General features: G+C 40.3%; 1 protein-coding gene across 1 annotated transcript in view; it reads right to left on the reverse strand.

Moving 5' to 3' along the window:
• Window positions 1-17,532, reverse strand: part of FCHSD2 (FCH and double SH3 domains 2) — a 339,502-nt gene that overhangs the window by 168,658 nt on the left and 153,312 nt on the right. The window contains exon 4 of the mRNA XM_050756143.1: window positions 16,644-16,720. Within this exon, the coding sequence (XP_050612100.1) occupies window positions 16,644-16,720 (77 nt within the window). The remainder of the gene's footprint in view (window positions 1-16,643; window positions 16,721-17,532) is intronic.

The raw sequence follows: 17,532 nt of genomic DNA on the forward strand, positions 1-17,532 counted from the left end.
TGAAATGTTTTCTTCACTTGGCTACAGGACATCACTCTCCCTTGGTCTACTCCTACCTCACCAGCCATTCTTTAGTCTTCTTTGCCAGTTCCTCTTCATCTCATTGCCCCATAAATACTGGAGTGCCCTCAAGTCAGACCCCAGGCTTCTTCTCTTCTCTAACTACATTCACTCTGCTGAAAATTGTTTTTAAATTTTTATTTTGTTATTTCTTTTTAAAGATAAGGTCTTGCTCTGTCACTCAGGTGGTAGTGCAGTGGCACAGTCATAGCTGACTGTAGCCTCAAACTCCTGGGCTCAAGCAATCCTCCCACCTCAGCCTTCCAAAGTGCTAGAATTTCAGGTGTGAGCCACTGCACCAGACCTACATTCACTCTTTAGATGATCTCACTCTATAGATGGCTTTAAAGGCATCCCGTCTCATGGCTTTACAGAGTATCAATATGCTATTCCTAAAGTTTTTTTCTTTTCTTTTTTTTAAAGAGGCAGGGTCTTGTTCTGTTGCTCACGCTGGAGCGCACTGGCATGATCACAGCTTACTACAGCCTCAAACTCCTGAGCTCAAGTGGTCCTCCCGCCTCAGCTTCCCAAGTAACTGGGCCTACAGGCATGTGCCACTGCATCTGGTATTTTCCTTTTTTTAATAGAAACGGTATCTCACTTTGTTGCTTAATCTGCATCTTGAACTCCTGGCTTTGAGCTATCCTCCTGCCTTAGCCTCCCAAAGTTCTGGGATTACATGCATGAACTACTACTCTCAGCTCAATTCCTGAATTTTTAATTCCTGCCCAGACACCTTCCCTAAACCCTAACTGCGCCTGTTCAACATATCCAACTTGGATATTTAGTAGGCATCTTACACCTAACATGTATAAAACTAAATTCTTGATTTCCCTAAAACCTGTTCTGGCAATCTATCTATTTCATCTCATTGACAGTAACTCAAACCTTCTAGTAGTTGGCTCAAACCCAAAGCCCTGGAATCAGCACTGATTCCTCATTTCTCTCTCATATCTGCTCCATCAAGAAATCCTGTTTGCGTGCTGGAGAGGATGTGGAGAAACAGGAACACTTTTACACTGTTGGTGGGATTGTAAACTAGTTCAACCATTGTGGAAGACAGTGTGGCAATTCCTCAAGGATCTAGAACTAGAAATGCCATTTGACCCAGCAATCCCATTACTGCGTATATACCCAAAGGATTATAAATCATGCTGCTATAAAGACACATGCACACGTATGTTTATTGTGGCACCATTCACAACAGCAAAGACTTGGAACCAACCCAAATGTCCATCAATGATAGAGTGGATTAAGAAAATGTGGCACATATATACCACGGAATACTATGCAGCCATAAAAAAGGATGAGTTCATGTCCTTCGTAAGGACATGGATGAAGCTGGAAACCATCATTCTGAGCAAACTATTGCAAGGACAGAAAACCAAACACCGCATGTTCTCACTCACAGGTGGGAATCAAACAATGAGAACACTTAGACACAGGGTAGGGAACACACACTGGGGCCTGTCGTGGTGCGGGGGGAATGGAGAGGGATAGTATTAGGAGATACACCTAATGTAAATGCCAAGTTAATGGGTGCAGCACACTGACATGGCACATGTATACATGTGTAACAAATCTGCACGTTACGCACATGTACCCTAGAACTTAAAGTGTGTGTACATATATGTGTGTGTGTGTGTGTGTGTATATATATATAAATCCTGTTTGCTAGACTTAAAAAATACCATGGAATTTAATTACTGCCAGTCTCCTCCACTGTGACTACCCTGTTTTGAGCCACCCTTACCTTATGCCTAGATTACTACAACAGTCTCCTACCTGCCCTCTCTGCTTCTGCCTTGTCCCACAACACCTGTGCTCTGCACAGTACAGCAACTGCTGTGCAATCACTTCTTGGCCCTCTGTAGTCTCCCTACTATGCTTACTGTTCTTATCGCCAATTGGTATATATGTTTAATTATTCACCTGTTTACTGTTTGTCTTCCCTCATTAGAATGTAGGCTCCACGCAGCAGAAGCTTTGTTTCATTTACTGCTGTATGTTTGGCACAGGGTATGGCATAGCAGGCACTCAATACATATTTACTGGAGGAGGAGAGGAGGGAATGATGGAGCCTAGATTTGAACCCAAATGTGTCTGGCTCCCAAACCTCTGTTCTTTTGCTGACATAAGATTGTTCTTAGTCTCAGTAACAATGCTGAACATTAAAAAGGGTCTCTTCATTCTGAAATAGTTTATACCAAGACTTATGTATCCTAAGTCCTTGGTATACATCCTCTACTATTTTTGTCTCCTATCTTCTGTACCATTATTTACTTATCATTTTTGTTAAAATGACTAACCTTTTAAACTAAAATACACATATCTTACGACTTTATATCACTATTCTAACTGAAAAATACTTGCCATAATAATTAGGTTATAACTAGTAAAATACAAAACCATTCATCCATATACCACCTAAGTTCACGCTGTGAACTATTTCTTATATGAATATCATACAAGATGTCTAGGAAAACCTAGAAAACTTTACCAGAAGAAATTTCTCATTAAGAAATAAATCAAGGCTAGGCACAGTGGCTCACATATGTAATCCCAGCATTTTGAGAGGCTGAGGCAGAAGGATCGCTTGAGGCCAGGAGTTTGAGACCAGCCTGGGCAATATAACAAAACCTCATCTCTACAAAAAAATTTTAAAATTAGCCAGGCATGGTGGTAGTGGTGGCTACGCAGGAGGTGACGTGGAAGGACCACTTGGACCCAAGAGTTTGAGGCTACAGTGAGCCAGTTCACTCCAGCTTGGGTGCAAAAGTGAGACCCTGTTTTGAAAGAAAGGAAAGAAGAAAGAAAAGGTGGGCGGGAAGGAAAGAAAAAGAAAAGAAAGAAATCAAGAAATTCTTAACTGTTAAATTCTTAGCAAGATCTTAAGTGTGGAAGAGGTCACACAAAGCTACAAATGTGGTAAAACTGCACAGAACTCAATGTGCACACACTTATATACACACAAATGAATGTGTATAAAACTAACAAATTCTGAATTAGGCTGGATGACTGTATCAGTATCAATTTCTTGGTTGTGATAATGTACTACAGTTATGCAAGATACTACCACTGGGTGAACTGGGTGGGGAATGTAAGAGCACTCTTGGTATTTATTATTTCTGACGACTGCATGTGTAGCTACAATTATCTCAAAGTAAAAAGTGTTTAAGATATAACAAACAAAACCATAGGTCTTCCCTAGGCTTAGAAATACATCTTTCTACTAGCATCACATCTCAAGACAACTAAGGAAAATGTGATTAATGGCTGGGTGCAGTGCCTCAAGCCTGTAATTCCAGCAACTGGAGAGGCTGAGGCAGGCAGATCACTTGAGGCCAGGAGTTTGCCACCAGCCTGGCCAACATGGTAAAACCCCATCTCTACTAAAAATACAAAAATTAGCAGGGCATGGTGGTGCACACCTGTAATCCCAGCTACTCAGGAGGCTGAGGCACAAGACTTGCTTGAGCCCGGGAGGCAGACGTTGCAGTGGGCCAAGACTGCACCACTGCACTCCAGCCTGGGCGACAGCGAGACTGTCTCAAAACAAAGAAAAGAAAATGTGATTAAGTTCATAACCTAAGAATAATATATATAGTAACTAATAACAAGAAGAATAGTGTTTTAATAAATGTTTATATACAGTTGTTATTAGTAGTAGAAAGGGAGAATATTTCTGGGTAACAGAAATAAAAGCAGGGAAAAAGACTGCTTTTAGTCCAGTTGAGGTGTTGATAAGAACTGAAATACAACTACAACTGAGGTGCCCAAGGGTTAGAAAACCAAGGATGAAAGGATAAATGGTCAGAGATAAGTAGAGAGATAATTTGGTGCCAGCTTTCTTCATGGTTTTGAATATCATAAAAAGAAATTTAAATTTATCCCATTGGCAAGGAGAAACAATAGAAGATTTTCACACAGGGGAGTGACAGTAGGTCTATTTTACAAAGACATAAAGATACAGTTTGTGTCATTATAGCAGATGGAATTGTGAAAGAGAGAAATCACATGCAAACAAGCAGCTACTTAACATTCCAGATATGAGGAGATCTACAAAGAAGGTAAAATTAGAGGCAGTTTTTTGTTTCCCAAGTTGAAAAGTTAATAAAAATATATTACTATTACCAGTTCATAGACAAGATTTAAAGGCAGGAATATAAATAAGCTTACTTAAAAGAGTCATTAGAGAGTTGAGAGACTTTTGAGACACATTTACATAGAAAGGAATGAAAACCTGTCCTCATATTAAAAAAAAAAAAAGTCGAAGAGAAAGTAGTGCTACAAAAGTCTAATGCAAATTGAGGCTGTTTAATGACATTAAATGCTGCATGTATCATCAGATAGGCAAACAATTTAAAAGACTGATTACACGCACTGTTGGTAAAAAATAAAAACAAAGGGACAATTTAAAATCATACTACAGGCTGGGTGTGGTGGCTTATGCCTGTAATCCCAGCAGTCTGGGAGGCTGAGGTGGGCTGATCACTTGAGGTCAGGAGCTCGAGATCAGCCTGGCCAATATAGCAAAACTCCATCTCTACTAAAAAGACAAAAATTAGCCCGGTGTGGTGATGTGCACCTGTAATCCCAGTTGCTCGGCAGGCTGAGGCATGAGAATCACTTGAACCCAGCAGGTGGGTGGAGGTTGCAGTGAACCAAGATCATGCCACCACACTCCAGCCTGGGTGATGGAGTGAAAACTATCTCAAAAAACAAAGTCATACTAGAAAAAATTAAATATATTTATACAGTTTATGGAGAACAACTTCCAATATTAATATTTTAGGGGCAGTCTACTAGTGATGAATTCCCTAACCTTTTGCTTGTCTGGGAAAGAATTTACTTCTCCTTCATTTATAAAGGATAATTTTGCTGAACACAGTATCCTTGGTTGGCAGGTTTGTTTGTTTGTTTTTTCTTTCAGCACTTTGAATATATCACCCCATTCTCTCTTGGCCTGTAAAGGTTTCTGCTGAGAAATCTGCTATTAGTCTTACAGCAGTTCCTTGACAGGTGACTGCATGCTTTTTTCTTGCTGTTTTTTGAATTCTCTCTTTGTCTTTGATGTTACATAGTTTGACTATAATGTACCATGGATAATGCCTTTTGCATTTCATTTGCTTGGAGGGTCTCAGAGCCTCCAGTATCTGGATGTCTAAATCTCTTGTCAGACTTGGTAAGTTTTTGTCTATTATTTCATCAAATAGATTTTCTAACCCTTCCCTTCCCTCTTTACCATCTGGGAAACCAATAATGTGTGTATTTGGTCACTTTATGTTGTCCCATATAACACAAAGGCTTTGTTAATTCTTTTTTTTTTTTTTAATTTATTTATTATTATTATACTTTAAGTTGTAGGGTACATGTGCATAACGTGCAGGTTTGTTACATATGTATACTTGTGCCATGTTGGTGTGCTGCACCCATCAACTCGTCATTTACATCAGGTATAACTCCCAATGCAATCCCTCCCGCCTCCCCCCTCCCCATGATAGGCCCCTGTGTGTGATGTTCCCCTTCCTGAGTCCAAGTGATCTCATTGTTCAGTTCCCACCTATGAGTGAGAACATGCGGTGTTTGGTTTTCTGTTCTTGTGATAGTTTGCTAAGAATGATGGTTTCCAGCTGCATCCATGTCCCTACAAAGGACACAAACTCATCCTTTTTGATGGCTGCATAGTATTCCATGGTGTATATGTGCCACATTTTCTTAATCCAATCTGTCACTGATGGACATTTGGGTTGATTCCAAGTCTTTGCTATTGTGAATAGTGCCGCAATAAACATACGTGTGCATGTGTCTTTATAGCAGCATAATTTATAATCCTTTGGGTATATACCCAGTAATGGGATGGCTGGGTCATATGGTACATCTAGTTCTAGATCCTTGAGGAATCACCATATTGTTTTCCATAATGGTTGAACGAGTTTACAATCCCACCAACAGTATAAAAGTGTTCCTATTTCTCCACATCCTCTCCAGCACCTGTTGTTTCCTGACTTTTTAATGATCGCCATTTTAACTGGTGTGAGATGGTATCTCATTGTGGTTTTGATTTGCCTTTCTCTGATGGCCAGTGATGATGAGCATTTTCTCATGTGTCTGTTAGCTGTATGAATGTCTTCTTTTGAGAACTGTCTGTTCATATCCTTTGCCCACTTTTTGATGGGGTTGTTTGTTTTTTTCTTGTAAATTTGTTTGAGTTCTTTGTAGGTTCTGGATATTAGCCCTTTGTCAGATGAGTAGATTGCAAAAATTTTCTCCCATTCTGTAGGTTGCCTGTTCACTCTGATGGTAGTTTCTTTTGCTGTGCAGAAGCTCTTTAGTTTAATGAGATCCCATTTGTCAATTTTGGCTTTTGCTGCCGTTGCTTTTGGTGTTTTAGACATGAAGTCTTTTCCCATGCCTATGTCCTGAATGGTACTACCTAGGTTTTCTTCTAGGATTTTTATGGTATTAGGTCTAACATTTAAGTCTCTAATCCATCTTGAATTAATTTTCGTATAGGGAGTAAGGAAAGGATCCAGTTTCAGCTTTCTACTTATGGCTAGCCAATTTTCCCAGCACCATTTATTAAATAGGGAATCCTTTCCCCATTTCTTGTTTCTCTCAGGTTTGTCAAAGATCAGATGGCTGTAGATGTGTGGTATTATTTCTGAGACTCTGTTCTGTTCCATTGGTCTAGATCTCTGTTTTGGTACCAGTACCATGCTGTTTTGGTTACTGTAGCCTTGTAGTATAGTTTGAAGTCAGGTAGCGTGATGCCTCCAACTTTGTTCTTTTGACTTAGGATTGTCTTGGAGATGCGGGCTCTTTTTTGGTTCCATATGAACTTTAAAGCAGTTTTTTCCAATTCTGTGAAGAAACTCATTGGTAGCTTGATGGGGATGGCATTGAATCTATAAATTACCTTGGGCAGTATGGCCATTTTCACGATATTGATTCTTCCTATCCATGAGCATGGTATGTTCTTCCATTTGTTTGTGTCCTCTTTTATTTCACTGAGCAGTGGTTTGTAGTTCTCCTTGAAGAGGTCCTTTACATCCCTTGTAAGTTGGATTCCTAGGTATTTTATTCTCTTTGAAGCAATTGTGAATGGAAGTTCATTCCTGATTTGGCTCTCTGTTTGTCTGTTACTGGTGTATAAGAATGCTTGTGATTTTTGCACATTACTTTTGTATCCTGAGACTTTGCTGAAGTTGCTTATCAGCTTAAGGAGATTCTGGGCTGAGACAATGGGGTTTTCTAAATATACAATCATGTCATCAGCAAACAGGGACAGTTTGACTTCTTCTTTTCCTAACTGAATACCCTTGATTTCTTTCTCTTGCCTAACTGCCCTAGCCAGAACTTCCAGCACTATGTTGAATAGGAGTGGTGAGAGAGGGCATCCCTGTCTTGTGCCAGTTTTCAAAGGGAATTTTTCCAGTTTTTGCCCATTCAGTATGATATTGGCTGTGGGTTTGTCATAAATAGCTCTTATTATTTTGAGGTATGTTCCATCAATACCGAATTTATTGAGCGTTTTTAGCATGAAGGGCTGTTGAATTTTGTCAAAAGCCTTTTCTGCATCTATTGAGATAATCATGTGGTTCTTGTCTTTGGTTCTGTTTATATGCTGGATTATGTTTATTGATTTGCGAATGTTGAACCAGCCTTGCATCCCAGGGATGAAGCCCACTTGATCATGGTGGATAAGCTTTTTGATGTGTTGCTGAATCCGGTTTGCCAGTATTTTATTGAGGATTTTTGCATCGATGTTCATCAGGGATATTGGTCTAAAATTCTCTTTTTTTGTTGTGTCTCTGCCAGGCTTTGGTATCAGGATGATGTTGGCCTCATAAAATGAGTTAGGGAGGATTCCCTCTTTTTCTATTGATTGGAATAGTTTCAGAAGGAATGGTACCAACTCCTCCTTGTACCTCTGGTAGAATTCAGCTGTGAATCCATCTGGTCCTGGACTTTTTTTGGTTGGTAGGCTACTAATTATTGCCTCAATTTCAGAGCCTACTATTGGTCTATTCAGGGATTCAGCTTCTTCCTGGTTTAGTCTTGGAAGAGTGTAAGTGTCCAGGAAATTATCCATTTCTTCTAGATTTTCCAGTTTATTTGCGTAGAGGTGTTTATAGTATTCTCTGATGGTAGTTTGTATTTCTGTGGGTCGGTGGTGATATCCCCTTTATCATTTTTAATTGCGTCGATTTGATTCTTCTCTCTTTTCTTCTTTATTAGTCTTGCTAGTGGTCTGTCAATTTTGTTGATCTTTTCAAAAAACCAACTCCTGGATTCATTGATTTTTTGGAGGGTTTTTTGTGTCTCTATCTCCTTCAGTTCTGCTCTGATCTTAGTTATTTCTTGCCTTCTGCTAGCTTTCGAATGTGTTTGCTCTTGCTTCTCTAGTTCTTTTAATTGCGATGTTAGAGTGTCAATTTTAGATCTTTCCTGCTTTCTCTTGTGGGCATTTAGTGCTATAAATTTCCCTCTACACACTGCTTTAAATGTGTCCCAGAGATTCTGGTATGTTGTATCTTTGTTCTCATTGGTTTCAAAGAACATCTTTATTTCTGCCTTCATTTCGTTATGTACCCAGTAGTCATTCAGGAGCAGGTTGTTCAGTTTCCATGTAGTTGAGCGGTTTTGATTGAGTTTCTTAGTCCTGAGTTCTACTTTGATTGCACTGTGGTCTGAGAGACAGTTTGTTATAATTTCTGTTCTTGTACATTTGCTGAGGAGTGCTTTACTTCCAATTACGTGGTCGATTTTCGAGTAAGTACGATGTGGTGCTGAGAAGAATGTATATTCTGTTGATTTGGGGTGGAGAGTTCTATAGATGTCTATTAGGTCTGCTTGCTGCAGAGATGAGTTCAATTCCTGGATATCCTTGTTAACTTTCTGTCTCGTTGATCTGTCTAATGTTGACAGTGGAGTATTGAAGTCTCCCATTGTTATTGTATGGGAGTCTAAGTCTCTTTGTAAGTCTCTAAGGACTTGCTTTATGAATCTGGGTGCTCCTGTATTGGGTGCATATATATTTAGGATAGTTAGCTCTTCCTGTTGAATTGATCCCTTTACCATTATGTAATGGCCTTCTTTGTCTCTTTTGATCTTTGATGGTTTAAAATCTGTTTTATCAGAGACTAGTATTGCAACCCCCGCTTTTTTTTGTTCTCCATTTGCTTGGTAAATCTTCCTCCATCCCTTTATTTTGAGCCTATGTGTGTCTCTGCGTGTGAGATGGGTCTCCTGAATACAGCAGACTGATGGGTCTTGACTCTTTATCCAGTTTGCCAGTCTGTGTCTTTTAATTGGAGCATTTAGTCCATTTACATTTAAGGTTAAGATTGTTATGTGTGAACTTGATCCTGCCATTATGATATTAACTGGTTATTTTGCTCGTTAGTTGATGCAGTTTCTTCCTAGCCTCGATGGTCTTTACATTTTGGCATGTTTTTGCAATGGCTGGTACCGGTTGTTCCTTTCCATGTTTAGTGCTTCCTTCAGGGTCTCTTGTAAGGCAGGCCTAGTGGTGACAAAATCTGTAAGCATTTGCTTATCTGTAAAGGATTTTATTTCTCCTTCACTTATGAAACTTAGTTTGGCTGGATATGAAATTCTGGGTTGAAAATTCTTTTCTTTAAGAATGTTGAATATTGGCCCCCACTCTCTTCTGGCTTGGAGAGTTTCTGCCGAGAGATCTGCTGTTAGTCTCATGGGCTTCCCTTTGTGGGTAACCCGACCTTTCTCTCTGGCTGCCCTTAAGATTTTTTCCTTCATTTCAACTTTGGTGAATCTGGCAATTATGTGTCTTGGAGTTGCTCTTCTCGAGGAGTATCTTTGTGGCATTCTCTGTATTTCCTGGATTTGAATGTTGGCCTGACCTACTAGGTTGGGGAAGTTCTCCTGGATGATATCCTGAAGAGTGTTTTCCAACTTGGTTCCATTTTCCCCCTCACTTTCAGGCACCCCAATCAGACGTAGATTTGGTCTTTTTACATAATTCCATACTTCTTGCAGGCTTTGTTCATTTCTTTTTCTTCTTTTTTCTTTTGGTTTCTCTTCTCGCTTCATTTCATTCATTTGATCCTCAATCGCAGATACTCTTTCTTCCAGTTGATCGAGTCGGTTACTGAAGCTTGTGCATTTGTCACGTATTTCTCGTGTCATGGTTTTCATCTCTTTCATTTCGTTTATGACCTTCTCTGCATTAATTACTCTAGCCATCAATTCTTCCACTTTTTTTTCAAGATTTTTAGTTTCTTTGCGCTGGGTACGTAATTCCTCCTTTAGCTCTGAGAAATTTGATGGTCTGAAGCCTTCTTCTCTCATCTCGTCAAAGTCATTCTCTGTCCAGCTTTGATCTGTTGCTGGCGATGAGCTGCGCTCCTTTGCCGGGGGAGATGTGCTCTTATTTTTTGAATTTCCAGCTTTTCTGCCCTGCTTTTTCCCCATCTTTGTGGTTTTATCTGCCTCTGGTCTTGATGATGGTGATGTACTGATGGGGTTTTGGTGTGGGTGTCCTTCCTGTTTGATAGTTTTCCTTCTAACAGTCAGGACCCTCAGCTGTAGGTCTGTTGGAGATTGCTTGAGGTCCACTCCAGACCCTGTTTGCCTGGGTATCAGCAGCAGAGGCTGCAGAAGATAGAATATTTCTGAACAGCGAGTGTACCTGTCTGATTCTTGCTTTGGAAGCTTCCTCTCAGGGGTGTACTCCACCCTGTGAGGTGTGGGGTGTCAGACTGCCCCTAGTGGGGGATGTCTCCCAGTTAGGCTACTCAGGGGTCAGGGACCCACTTGAGCAGGGAGTCTGTCCCTTCTCAGATCTCAACCTCCGTGTTGGGAGATCCACTGCTCTCTTCAAAGCTGTGAGACAGAGTCGTTTGTATCTGCAGAGGTTTCGGCTGTGTTTGTTATTGCCCTGTCCCCAGAGGTGGAGTCTACAGAGACAGGCAGGTTTCCTTGAGCTGCTGTGAGCTCCACCCAGTTCGAGCTTCCCAGCAGCTTTGTTTACCTACTTAAGCCTCAGCAATGGCGGGCGCCCCTCCCCCAGCCTCGCTGCTGCCTTGCCGGTAGATCACAGACTGCTGTGCTAGCAATGAGGGAGGCTCCGTGGGTGTGGGACCCTCCCGGCCAGGTGTGGGATATGATCTCCTGGTGTGCCTGTTTGCTTAAAGCGCAGTATTGGGGTGGGAGTTACCCGATTTTCCAGGTGTTGTGTGTCTCCGTTCCCCTGGCTAGGAAAAGGGATTCCCTTCCCCCTTGCGCTTCCCAGGTGAGGCAATGCCTCGCCCTGCTTCAGCTCTCGCTGGTTGGGCTGCAGCAGCTGACCAGCACCGATCGTCCGGCACTCCCCAGTGAGATGAACCCAGTACCTCAGTTGAAAATGCAGAAATCACCGGTCTTCTGTGTCGCTCGCGCTGGGAGTTGGAGACTGGAGCTGTTCCTATTCGGCCATCTTGCTCCGCCCCCTTTGTTAATTCTTTCTTATTTTTCTTCTTTTTGTCTGCTTGAGTTATTTCATAGGACCTGTCTTCAAGTTTTGAGATCCTCTCTTTTGCTTGATCTAGTCTACTGCTGAAGCTTTCAAATGTATTTTGTATTTCATTCAATGAATTCTTCCACTATAGAATTTCTGTTTGGTTCTTTTTTATATCCATCTCTTTGGTAAATTTCTCATTCATATCCTGAATTGTTTTTCTGATTTCTCTGTACTGTTTTTCAGAATTTTCTTATATCTCCTTGAGTTTCTTTAATATCAAAATTTTGAATTCTTTTTCCAGGATTTTGTAAATTTGTTTTTGATTGGGATCTGTTACTAGAGAATTATTTCATTCCTTTGGAGTTATATTTCCTTGCTTTTTCATGTTTCCTACATTGATAACTGCACATCTGATGTAATAGTCACTTCTTCCAATTTTTTAAATTTGCTTATGTAGGGAAAGTTTTCCTGAAGATAGATCTATGGTGTTGCTTGGATAGGGCCCTTTGGCCTTGATTCTGGGTGCTTACAGTGGTACAGTATCTGTATGATTTCTTTGGCTATAAATAGTGTCAGTGGTGTTTGTAATTTCTTCGGTGGTTTCAGGTGCAGTTATTAGTGAGGCCTGTGGTAAAGTTTTGCTGAGGGTTGGGACACCAGGTAGGCCAGTCTTTGAGCCCCAGTAGAGACAGTGGTGAGTTGGCACCAATAGTCCAGGTGGGCCAATTCTTGGCCTCCAGGTGGCTTACTCAGATGCTGGTAGTTGCAGCAGTGAGCTGGGTGGGAAGGCGGATTCTTGGGCCTCTGGGCAGCTGGCATAAAACAGGCAGTGGCAGTGGTGGGATCACCTTCTGGGTCTTGAGCAGTGTATGCTGGTGTTGGTGGTGGCTGTGATGGAGTGGGCGGCTCAGTCTCCAAGCCTGCAGGTGGTATGTGCAAGTAGGTGTCAGCTGTGATTGCAGTGGCAGGGGTGGGTAGAACCAACCTCAGGCCCCCTGGAGTATTCAGGTGCCAATGGTGGTAGAATGTGCTGGGCAATCTCCTGGACCCTAGTCTATGTGCTCTGGCATGGAGTAGGGATATGAAGCCAGGCTGGGCTGGCTTGTCCTCAGGCTCTTAACAGTGTGTGCAGGTGCCAGCCATGGTAGGCAGGGGCAGGCTGATCCCTAGGCCATTGGCAGAATTGTCAGCTACCTTGAAGCCCCTCCCTCCAATATCAACATTTTAAATGTATAAACCCTTTGATCCAGCATTACCCCCTCTAAGAATTTACCCTACAGATAAACTTTCAGTGTACAAAAATATACTTTTGTTCATACAGAACTTATTCACTGCAGCATTATTTGAAATACTAATAAACTAAATAACTACAAATAGGGACGTGGATAACAAAAGTATAGTTCATCAATACTATGGCACTAAAGCAGGCATTAAAAAGAATGAGGGACCAGAACATACTGACATGAAGGGATTTCTAAAATAGACTCCTTAGTGTGTGTGGGGGGAGCAGGGGTGTTACACAGTGCATGCATATAATAATTGCAGTTCTGTTAGAAATAACAAAACTATGTAAGTCCATGTGTGAATCACACAGAAAAAAATGTAAAAGAAAAGACCACACACTTGTAATAGCAATTATCCTAGGGGAGTAGAAATGTGAATGGAAGGTGCTTGGGAAATGATATTCTTTATACTTTTGTACTGTTTATCTACTTGATAAAAAAACATGTATTACTTGGAAAAGAATTTTAAAACTACCAATGCAAATATAAATACAAAAAAGTTAAATGGAAAATTTTAAATGACTAAAACTAAAATAAGCTCCAAATAAACAAAAACATTGGCAATTGTAGTTCTCAGCCTCAATCCTGATCTTTCTATTGTCTTCTTCCACAATAGCACCACCATTCTCTCAGTTGCCTAAATGAAAACACCTGGGAGTCATTGTATAATTCTTCATCTCTCTCCTCCTGCTTCATTCATTTAGTCAGTAAATATTTATCAAGTGCCTTCTATGTTGCAAGAGCTATTTTAAATATGAAGAAAACTGTTTATATATGTAGATTGTCTCAGAACAAACTTGACAAACACAAAAAACAAAACTGCCAAATCACTTGCAAGTCCTCTGGCTTCAGTCTTCTAAACACCTCTGAAATCTTCCCTACAACTTGATTTCTGCTACAATTTCCTTGGTTCAAATATGAGACGATGAGGAATTAAATTCCTGCCATTCTATCCTTTCTGAATTCTTCCTCACAACCCTCTGATCCACCTTTATACTATCACTAAAGTAAAGATGATAATGTAATTCCTCTCATGGAAACACTTCAACACCTCCATTACGTTCTGAATAAAAAAGCCAACTCTATACTGTGATATGTAAAGTCCTTTTATGATGCCTACCTATGATGTATCCTTCATCTCCACCACTCCAGTTAACCTCTAACGCACATACTTCACAGCAACCCTACTGAACTGTTACCTAACAGTCACATTTTCTCATGCTCCATGCCTTGAAGGGGTTATTTTCACTTAGAATTCCTTTTACCAAACCTTCTGCCTGGAAAACTCCTGCACATTCTTTAAGACCTGGCTCTACAAGCCTAGGTTTTCTTCTATGGCTCCAATGTCCCTCTCCTATTATCCAATTCTGCAACTGTTTATAGTGGCTATCTCCTGTATGCTTACGAAGGATAGACAGCATATCTTCTAGTCTCTCTAATCCTAAGGTCTACTTTAACTGCTGACATGTAGTAGGTATTTCATATGTAGCCTATGAATATGAAAGAAAGAATGAATGTGTCTTTAAATAGCTATCTGACCTTGAGTAAGAAATATAACCTGAGACCTGGTTTCCTAGTGTATAAAATGAGAATAATTATATAATTATATCTACCTCACAGAGCTGTTCTGATAATCATAGGAGATGAGTTCCTAGCACAGTGCCTGTCACATAGTAAATATTTGGTATATGTTGGCTTGCAATACTTCTTTAAGTTAGAGTTTATAAGCTAGCCTAGGAGCATAGCTTTTTAATCCTTATTTCTTTGGTAACCTGAATTCTGAATTTTAAACGAACTTGGAATATAACTCCTGGCCTCAAGCAATCCTCCCATTTCAGCCTCCCAAAGCACTGGGATTGCAGGCATGAGCCACCATGCCCAGCCTAGCTATCTATAAGTTGGATCCTTCTTTACTGCAAGCAATCTTCTTCTTAGGCTAATTTCCTTATACCAGCAACACTGAACAGCCCATGCTCACTGTCACCCCAAGGTTTTGTTCTACTTGTCTCTCTTGCCTAGAATTTCATCTCTCCTCTCTTCCTCCTTAGCTGAATTTTGCAGATACAGAAAATCCTTAAGAAAATTTGTGTTTGTTTTTTGTTTGTTTGTTTGTTTTGGTTTTTTTTTGAGAGACAGAGTCTCACTCTCTCACCCAGGCTGGAGGGGAGTAGTGCATTCATAGCTCACTGCAGCCTTGAACTCCTGGGCTCAAGCAATCCTCCTGCCTTAGCCTCCTGAGTAGCTGGGACTACAGGCACATACCACCACACCCAGCTAATGTTTGTATTTTTTTGTAGAGATGGAGTCTCATTATACTGCACAGGCTAGTCTTGAATTACTAGCCTCAAGTGATTCTTCCACTTCGGCCTCCCAAAGTGCTAGGATTACAGGCATGAAGAAAATCTATTAATATTTTTATTTCCTGTTTTGCTTTAATATTGCAATCATACTGTTCTATTATTTATAGCCCTCACGGCACCTTCCATGATTATTGGTAGGCCACTGTGAAGAACTATTAGGGTTTCTTATCATATATCCTTCAGTTTTCTAGCTCCATTGCCACATTCTTAAGAAATTATCTGATGTCAATCATCACTGACAATTCAACAGCTCAATTTCGTATTCAGACTCTAAATCATACACTTCAATACTAAGTTCTTAACTACCCTGGATTCTCTGCTATTGTTTCAACGGTATTTGATCATAATCATAACCAGACTGCAAGCTCTGAGGTCACTGACTTCTGGGTCCTTCAACACAAAGGACAACTCCTGAGCATAAAAGACAGTAAATACTTCCAAACTGACCTCAAAAAAGAAATCAAATTCTTTTTTTTTTTTTTTTTTTTTTTTTTGAGCCAGAGTCTCACTCTGTTGCCCAGGTTGGAGTGCAGTGGCGCAATCTCGGCTCACTGCAACCTCTGCCTCCTGGGTTTAAGCAATCATCCTGCCTCAGTCTCCCGAGTAGCTGGGATTACAGGCGCTCGCCACCACACCTGGCTAATTTTTCTACTTTTAGTCAAGACAGGGTTTCTCCATGATGGCCAGGCAGGTCTCAAACTCCTGATCTCAGGTGATCCGCCTGCCTTGGCCTCCCAAAGTGCTGGGATTACAGGCGTGAGCCACTGCGCCTGGCCAAAAGAAACCAAATTCTAAACAAACTTATACTTTTAAGATATCGGTAGGTCACTAAGGACACAATCTGTGTTCCATTCTCATCCACCTTCATTACACTTCGTATTCGTATGTGGTATATTAACTGACCACATCTAAATCTTTTGTTTATATTCAAATATACAAACACACATATATATTTCTAAATTAAGTATTGTGCTAAAAAGAAGCTCTTTTCCTTACATTACTTAGAAAGTTTCCCCCCTAGTCTCACAAAAACCCCATCTTTCCGTATTTAGAATTTATTTCAGAAGTATCAATGAAGATGGCAGAACATACACAATCTTGTTTCATCACCATCACAATAATGTGTTCCATCATAGGTCACTCAGCAATTTGTGTTCCATTGTCACCTGCCTTCTTTAAGTTTCAATTGGGGGTATAATTATATAAAATATAATCTTGGCTTATATATAAAGACATGAAAATGATCTATTTTATATAGATTACAATCTATTTCATATAGATTGTTTAATGTTATAAAACATTAAAATTTTGATAATTTTGAAATTATACCCAAAAACACAGCAGACAGAGGAAAGAAGTGATTCTTTTAAAAACTAAAGTGTTACATTATCTATATGTGACACAGCTTTAAGTAAAACCATTTCTAAAGAAAATAGGCAAAAACTACTAAGTTACCTGTAATCATTCCGATCATCAGCTTTTACTCCAGGCCAATCTCTCTTCAGGTATTGACTAGCCAACTTCTGGATACCCTGTTAAAAAATACGTATTTTTTCTAAAATAAGTATTATGCCGTAAAGGAAGCTCTTTTCCTTAAAATACATGACTTAGAAAATCTCATTTTTCCAAATGTAAATTTAATTCAGGAGTGAAAAAAAAAACAATGACAGGCTGCATGTGGTGGCTCATGCCTATAATTCCAGCACTTTGGGAGGCCAAGGCAGACAGATTACTTGAGGTCAGGAGTTTGAGACCAGCTTGGCCAACATGGTGAATATCTATCTCTAACAAAAATACAAAAATTAGCTGGGTGTGGTAGCATGCGCCTGTAGTCCCAGCTACTTGGGGGGCTGAGGCAGGAGAAACACTTGAATCCAGGGGCGGAGGCTGCAGTGAGCCAAGAATGGGCCGCAGCACTCCAGCCTGGGTGATAGAGTGAGGCTCTGTCTCCAAAAAGAAAACCCAATTAACAAACCAACCAACCAACCAAACAAAAAAACCAATGATAAATGGTAGAACACTACAACCTTCTTTCATTATTGTCCAGTCCTCTCTTGTCTCCACTTTTAGGAAAAGGGTGAGTATAAGGATGAGAAAGTTGAAACTTCATTGATATGCCTTTCACTTTTAACTATCTGACTAGCCATAAAAACAAACCACCTCTGGCATGTCACAGGGAACACAGCTGTCCATCTCCACAGAACTCTGATCACATAGCTTTCTAAATCTCAGCAGCCAAACTCTCATATACCAGGAAAGAGAAAAACAAATTCCATTTGAAGTAGACAGATATATACTGGTATGTAAAATTAATAAACAAATTTTGGTGCTGTTCCATACTATT

Source organism: Macaca thibetana, chromosome 14 (genome assembly GCF_024542745.1).
Source record: "Macaca thibetana thibetana isolate TM-01 chromosome 14, ASM2454274v1, whole genome shotgun sequence".
In the NCBI taxonomy this organism is placed as follows: Eukaryota; Metazoa; Chordata; class Mammalia; order Primates; family Cercopithecidae; genus Macaca; species Macaca thibetana.